The sequence below is a fragment of the Camelina sativa genome, chromosome 12 (genome assembly GCF_000633955.1).
Source record: "Camelina sativa cultivar DH55 chromosome 12, Cs, whole genome shotgun sequence".
NCBI lineage: Eukaryota > Viridiplantae > Streptophyta > Magnoliopsida > Brassicales > Brassicaceae > Camelina > Camelina sativa.
In genome coordinates, this window is record NC_025696.1 from 26,959,305 (window position 1) to 26,967,573 (window position 8,269).

The following is an 8,269-nucleotide window of genomic DNA, read 5'->3' on the forward strand; positions in this document are numbered from 1 at the left end:
GATGGCTGATTTACTTTTTGTTTTATGTTGCGGCTCAGTTATTTTAGGGTTTATGGCTGATTTGTTAGATTTATTCGATTCGATGGCTGATTTACTGTTTGTTTTATTTTGCTGACGGATGAGTGTTGACTGAGATATTTTGTGCTTTAGATCTGAGTTATGTGTTTGTGGCTGAGTTATGTTATGCTTTGTGTATGAGTTTGTTTTATGTTATGGCTGATTCATTTTATGATTTACTTATGAACTATAACAGATGTCGATGGTGATTATTTCTTCTGAAGAACAAGCAAGGGATTACCCCCCAAGACTATACGCTAAAATAGAGTCTAGAGATATAAACACAAATTTCAGGATGAAAGAATTCCCTCAGATTAGGGAATCAATAGGACTGGATGCGTGGGAAGAAACGAAGAAAGTACCTATTGGAATAATCTCTAAGCTAGTTGATAGCCAATTCGTCTGGTCTGGTAAGGTTGTTCATTTCCTACTATGTAACCAGTTAAGGGTACATAAGAAGGAGCTTTGGTTTGTGGTCGGCGGTCAACCTATCAGGTTTGGGTTGAATGAGTTTCATTTTCTGACGGGGTTAAACATAGACCCAATGCCTACTGAACGGTTTGAACTTGAAGAGGAACACAAAGATTTCTTCAGACTTTTGAAAGTGCCTGGTGGGGCAGGTCCAACGCTACTTGAACTCAGGGAAGCATTAAAAGTGTGCCGGGGATGGGTTAACCTTGATCATCGTAAATGGTTGGGGCTGTTGCTTCTTCAACACATTGGACTTTATGGTTTGCATCATAACTCTAGAATTCCATATGAAAGTGCCAAAAGAGTTTTTGATGATGAAGCAATGAAGACGTATCCGTGGGGTCGGTCAGCATTTGAAGCTCTTGTTGATTCCATAAAGATGTTGAACCCTACGGGAAAGTCGTACACCCTCAGTGGGTTTACACCCGTGTTACAGGCTTGGGCGTATGAGTCCATCAAATGCTTTGGAGAACGGTTTGGGAATGCATCAGCTAATGATGGTGGCATACCGATGCTTCAATGGGGTGGAAACCGTACACGTTCATCGCTGGAAACCGCAATTGCTGAAGAGATCAAAGCGCTTGGTGAGGTAAGGTTTATATCTGGTTGAGTGATTGTTTAGTAATGGATGAGTTATGATGTAGTTATGGCTGAGTTATTGTTTAGTAACGGCTGAGTTATGTTTTAGTAATGGATGATTTATGCTTTAGTGTTGGCTGAGTTATGTTTTAGTAATGACTGATTTATGCTTTCATTAGTAATGACTGAGTTAAAACTTACTGATGGGTTTCATAATCTCTTATGTTACAGCTGCGTGTGATTAATATGGTTATGAAGGAAAATGGCTGCGAGCTATTTCATTCGTGGCCAGAAGAAGAAGACGACCCAGCAATCGATCGCCTGATCGAAGACATACATCTGAATACGTTTGTTAAAGGTTTTTGGGATGTTAAGGGGAGTGATAAGAAGAAAAAGAAAAAGAAAGCTGAAGCAGTTGTTGAGTCTGAATCTCCTCCCGCAAAGAAGCGGAAAGTTCAGAAGATGAAAGTTTCCAACAGTCAGGAAACTAGTGAAGGAGTTGCACAGGAGAGGAAGAAGAAAGGAAAAAAGGTAAGTGAGGAGGAAGATGCTGGGGAAGATGATCTCTACGAATTGATCTCTAAGTTATACACAAGGTTTGACACCGTTGATAGGAACATTGAAAATGTATCGGCGAATCTGGAGAAGAAGATGGATGAAAGGATTGAAACCAGGCTTGGATCTTTTGAGACGGACCTCAAACAGATGAAAGAGCTCGTGCTTTCAAAGAGCACGACTGACCAGACTTTAAAAATGGGACAGGAACTAAATAACCTGGGACATGGACAGGAACTTCAGACATCAAAAGGTCCACCAAAAGTTCCGGTAATGTCTGGTTTATCTTTGTTTTATGGCTGATTTTTCAGAATGTTTAGGCTGAGTTATTATAATTTCAATTGTCTTCGCTATGATATACAGGAAAAGAACTCTTTGACTTCTCCTAAGAAGTCTCCAGATGCTAAGAAACCAGCTGATACGAAAACAGGGCCTTCCACGAGGAGAAATGCCAAAGAGTTAGAGGCGTCAGAGAAGGCCAAAGAGTTAGAGGCGGGAGAGCCGGTAATGTCTGGTTTATCTTTGTTTTATGGCTGATGTTTCAGAATGTTTAGGCTGAGTTATTATAATTTTAATTGTCTTCGCTATGATATACAGGAAAAGAACTCTTTGACTTCTCCTAAGAAGTCTCCAGCTGCTAAGAAACCAGCTGATACGAAAACAGGGCCTTCCACGAGGAGAAATGCCAAAGAGTTAGAGGCGTCAGAGAAGGCCAAAGAGTTAGAGGCGGGAGAGCCGGTAATGTCTGGTTTATCTTTGTTTTATGGCTGATGTTTCAGAATGTTTAGGCTGAGTTATTATAATTTTAATTGTCTTCGCTATGATATACAGGAAAAGAACTCTTTGACTTCTCCTAAGAAGTCTCCAGCTGCTAAGAAACCAGCTGATACGAAAACAGGGCCTTCCACGAGGAGAAATGCCAAAGAGTTAGAGGCGTCAGAGAAGGCCAAAGAGTTAGAGGCGGGAGAGAAGGTAATGTCTGGTTTATCTTTGTTTTATGGCTGATTTTTCAGAATGTTTAGGCTGAGTTATTATAATGTCTGATTTATCTTTGTTTTATGGCTGATTTTTCAGAATGTTTAGGCTGAGTTATTATAATTTTAATATACAGGAAAAGAACTATTTGACTTCTCCAGATGCTAAGAAGTCTCCAGCTACTAAGAGACCAGCTGATACGAAAAGACGGCCTTCCACGAGGAGAAATGTTAAAGAGTTAGAGGCGGCAGAGGAGGCCAAAGAGTTAGAGGCGGCAGAGAAGGCCAAAGAAGTAGCTGCGTTAAAGAAGCCCAAAGAAGTAGCTGCGGCAAAGCAGGCTAAAGAAGTAGCTGCGGCTGGAGGTAGAGGTGGAGGTAGAGGTAGAGGTAGAGGTAGAGGTACAGGTAGAGGTACAGGTAGAGGTAGAGGTAGAGGTAGGGCGCCTACAAATCCTACTGCTGCTGTTGTGGCTGCTGGTGTTAAGCCGTTGAAATTTGTACTACCTGGAGGTTCAGAAGCTGGTGCAGAAGCTGGTGCAGAAGATATTACAGACGAGTATTTTGCTGAAGCCGACTCACTTGAACCTGAATCTGAGGATGATGAGGAGGAAAAGATTAGGCTTGATAGAATTAAAGCTTTAAGGCTGGAGAGTGTTAAGCTGTCAGCGGATGGGAGTGCATTGAATACACAACAAGATCATCCAAGCTGGATTTTCCCTAATATTGGAGACAACGGACTGACGTGCATGAGGAAGAACTGTTCACCTGGACCTGGAATATATGATCCTCTGGCACCTGTTGATCCGGTGAAGTTGCAGAAACTTTTGGAGTACCTAAAGAAAGCCGAGTATGACCCTTTAGACCCTTTTGCTTAACAAGTTAATAACAGCTTGTTAACATTATATTAACTTGTGTTTATTTGTTTGTTAGGAATATCCCGTTAGGCAAAGGCGGAATGGAAATTGAATTCTATAGGGTGCTAATCACCGAACGAAAGGAATGGCCAGTGAAGCCAGAAGAATATGGTAAATATGGGTGGCTTACTGATGAAGTAAGTTTATCTTAATGTCTTAGTTATTGTTGTCGTTGTCTGACTTATATTACATTATGGCTGCGTTGTTGTTTACTACTCAGTTTTCTGTTGTACAACACTTGGGCGCGTTTATGAGAGTCCTTAGGTGTAGGTACAAACGAGATCCCTTCCCATTCCACAACAAACGCATTACGTTTATAGACCTGTGGTTCACCAGTGAAATGGTTCACCGTCATTATCCGATGTTCATGTCCGCACCCTAGTTTTTTACAATGATTGGCAATTGTTATGAAGAATTAGTTAAAGGTTTGATTCCATCAGACGAACAAACTAATTTGAAGTGGATAGAAGATGTGGATCACCTGTATATTGCTCCACAAACTAGAGGCGATCACTGGGTGGCGCTGCACGTGGATCTCAACAGAAGGCATATTGATTGCTATGATAGCATCGTGGGACAAGTAACCGGAGAGAGTGAGCTTAGAATTTTGAATGCTTGTAGGGCGTTTACGCGGATGATTCCAGCAATGATGAACGCGAACGTTCCTCACAAAATTTGTACACCTACTTACAAACAGTTTACCTTCAGGAGGAGGACAGTCTCCAAGGTCCCGCAAAACGTACAGGTTAGTGACTGTGGCGTGTACGCTTTAAAGTTTATAGAATGTCTAGCGCTTGGTGTGTCTTTCGATGGAATCTGTGATCAAAACATCCAGGGTATACGTGTTAAAATGGCAGCAGAAATCTTCGATGAGTCACCTGATTTTATGAATCAGTTCACGTAAAAAACATTTGTATTTCTTTTGGTAGGTAGGAATTGCACTTTGGATATGTAAAAAAACCTTTGGATTTCTTTTGGTAGGAATTGTACTTGGATATGTAAAAAAACATCTGGATTTCTTTTGGTAGGAATTGTACTTGGATAAGAAAGTTCTTTGTTTAGTATCTTTTCAATGTTACGGCTGAGTTATGTACTTCACACGGCTGAGTTATAATTAAATATTGAATAAACATATATGTTATGGCTGAGTTATATATTTCGAACGGCTGAGTTATCTACTTCGTACGGATGAGTGAGTTATGGCTGAGTTATGAACTTGGTACGGCTTCGTTTAGTCTTTCGTGCCGTGCCTCGATATTACTAAAAGTGTTGTTGGGGAAGCCCAAACAATAATTCTGTGCCTGCTCAGATCCACACGCGTAATCAATTTATAAAGTTAGTTTTTTCACAATATATTATACAAAATAATTAAAAAATTGAACTCAAAATTCGAATAAAAAATCTTAAAATTCCGACAAATTGACTAAGTGATGGCTGAGTTATTGACTTACACGGCTGACTTATAAAATATTTGTAAATTTACATTATTATAACTCAACATTTAAATGTAAAATTGAATTATGAATATTACAATTATTATAACCAATAAAAAGTAATAATTATAGAGAAAGATTGATTTTTACACATTCTCACCAAGGATGTGTAAAACATACAACACATGACGTTTAGGGGTTAGGGTTAGGGTTAGGGTTGGGGTTTAGGGTTTGAGATGTAGGGTTCAGATTATTTGATTTTTGGATTTGGTTCTAATGTGTTTTAATGTGTATGGTTTAAGGTGGTAATATGGATATAATAATATTATTACCATTTGAATATTTTTTTAAAAATCAAAAAATCAAAAAAATATTTGGTTATTTCCGGTTATGGGTCGGTTATATTAATATCTAACAATAAATAACCCAAAATATATTGTAATTAAGTAGATTAGCCTAATATAACAGAAATTAAGCCGAATATATCCGAAATTAATTAAACATACCAATTCAAAAATATCAAATTGGAAAATTTATTTTATCAGTCGGTTCGGTTTAGTCGGTTATTTAGTCATTCTAATAAATAACCCAAAATATATTGCAATAAAGTAGATTAGCCTAATATAACCGAAATTAAGCCGAATATATCCGAAATAAACCAAACATACCAATTCAAAAATATCAAATTGGAAAATTTATTTTATCGGTCGGTTCGGTTAAGTCGGTTATTTAGTCATTCTAATTTGAGGGTTGGCTGATATATCGTCTATTGACGGCTGAGTTATAATTAATCAGCGAGATTCTCGGGACGCAGCAAAAATCTCGCTGCACTCTGGTTGGTGGATTCAGTGGCGGTTACGCCCCTTAACCCCGTACAAATAGGTTTGAGAGCCTGAGAGATTGAAATATTCTACGGCCTCCACTTCGTCTGCAGGACCAACCCAGACGGTGATGGTGAAACTCCGACCGTTCCAGACTTAGAATTCGGACGGTTTTTTCTTTTTTTCATCTAGGACTCTGAGTCATCGAAGGGGTTTTATTTTATCGGTCGGTTTGGTTTAGTTGGTTATTTAGTCATTCTAATTTGAGGGTTGGCTGAGATATCGTTTATGACGGCTGAATTATAATTAATCATGACTGAGTTATAATTAATTATGACTGAGTTATTAAAATAGATTGATAAAACACCACAACATAGAAAGTTCATATCAATTCCAAAAAAAAAAAAAAAAAACAACGGAGCTTGACTAATCTCACAGATACTTGTTCAAGCTCTCAAACTTCTTCTCCAGCGCGTCATATTTCTTTTCCAAATACAAGATCATTTCTTCTTGAATCTCGATGCGCTTCTTGGTTGCATCCAAGTCCTGCTTCATCTCATTCTTCTCCTCCTGAGTAACCCTAAACTCTTCGCGCACTGCATCAGTCCACCACTTCCTGAAACCGCAGCCTTGACCGGGACCCTTACAAATAGTACATAATTCATATTAGACTAAAAAAAAAGTCAGAAACAGAACACAAAACTCAACAATAAGAGTACAAAAATCTTTACATCTGTGATGTCATACGGACAACTGAAATAACGTTCTCCTCTCGTGGTAGGATCATTAGAAGTGGCAACGAGAAGCACCGCACCGCAATTACACCCGATTGGAACGCCCTTGTCTCGCCTCCGGATTTCGCCGTACCTCATTTTCATATTTATTTCATTACGATTCAGTTCCTACAGTTCCACAAACACAATATTAAGATAATGCTTTGAGATTTCAGATAGTCTAGAGATCTACCTCAGCTAGTGCTTCAGAAGCAGTTTTCTCATCAGCCCTGGAGTTGCCGCCGTATATATCTCTATTTGCCATCATCTTGACTCGATCTCGATTACTGAAGCAATAAATCACACCAAATCCCTTAATTTATACTAAAACAATATATCGAACGACGTCGTTTGACAGTAATATACTTGAAGGCTGAGTTGTGTTCTTTACACGACTGACTTAGGATAGTCAGTTAAATTAACAACTTTGTTATGGCTGACTTATGCAACGGCCATAATAATGGTTTTACGGCTGAGTTATCCGACGGCCACCCTATTAATTTATTATATACCCGCTCGGGAATGCAAAAAGGGTTGTTGGGGAGACGCAAACAATAATTATGTTTCTTGTTATCATCCATACGCTTAATAAAAATATTTTAAACGATTTATTATTAAAAATAAATTCAAAAATTTGAATTCAAATTTGTCATGTATTTTTATTTATTATTAAAGAAGGGGCCAGTAATTTGACTAAGTAGTGGCTGGGTTATTGACTTAAACGGCTGAGTTATGAGATATTTGTAAAATAAGGTTATTATAACTCAAAATTAAAATTTAGAATGGCAAAATGAATATTACTATTATTATAACCAATAAAAATAATAATTATAGACAAAAAGAGTGATTTTTACACATTCTGATCAAAATGTGTCAAACATACCAAAACATGTTGTTTAGGGGTTAGGGTTAGGGTTAGGGTTTAGGGTTTAGAGTTAGATGAGGTAACATTATTTGTTTTTAATATAACAGTTTGGTTTTGGATATAATGTGTTTGGATTAAGGTGGTAATATGGATATACTTATGGTTGAACCATTTTGAAAATAATTTTTTTAAAAAAATTTTAAAATTTTGAAATTAATTTTTGGTTATTTCCGGTTATTGGTCGGTTAGATGAATATCTAACAATAAATAACCCAAAATATATTGTAATTAGGTAGATTAGCATAATATAACCGAAATAAGCCGAATATAAGAAAACTAGGCAAACATACCAATACAAAAATACCAAATTGGGAAAAATTATTTTTTCGGTTCGGTTCGGTTTAGTCGGTTATTTAATCATTCTAATTTGAGGGTTGGCTGAGATACCGTTTATGACTGCTGAGTTATCTTTCCAGCATCGACAGTTACAATGAGAGGGAAAGTGAACGGTTTTTAAACCGCGAAAACAAAAAAACTCTCTGTCCTTATCGTCGGCGAAATCTAACCCTAATTCCGCCGGCGATAATCTGTCTTTTTCTACTCTCCCGCCGTCATCTCTCGCCGTCCTCGCTCGATATCCTCATTCGCTCTTTCTTCTCTTCGTCGTCGCTGGTCTTGTTCGATTCCGTCTAAGCCGTCTCGTCTTCGAGTTCCGGTATGTGTCTTCCTATTTATTTTTGAGTTACGGGTGATGGTCGCCGTCTTGGATGGCTGAGTTTAGACTGAGTTATCTTATGCTTTATGACTGAGTTATGTATTATGGCGGA

The 8,269-nt window shown here is 38.1% G+C and overlaps 1 protein-coding gene and 1 pseudogene across 1 annotated transcript; one reads left to right on the top strand and one right to left on the bottom strand.

The window, feature by feature from the left end:
• The window catches only part of LOC104733902, a 17,284-nt pseudogene extending 13,352 nt beyond the window's left edge, over positions 1-3,932 (top strand).
• On the bottom strand, positions 6,199-6,697 carry LOC104732678. Its single transcript, XM_010452251.1, has 2 exons — positions 6,536-6,697; positions 6,199-6,446 (listed from the first exon to the last, which is right to left on the bottom strand). The coding sequence occupies exons 1-2, from the start codon at positions 6,680-6,682 to the stop codon at positions 6,237-6,239; spliced, it is 357 nt and encodes a 118-aa protein (XP_010450553.1). The 5' UTR covers positions 6,683-6,697; the 3' UTR covers positions 6,199-6,236.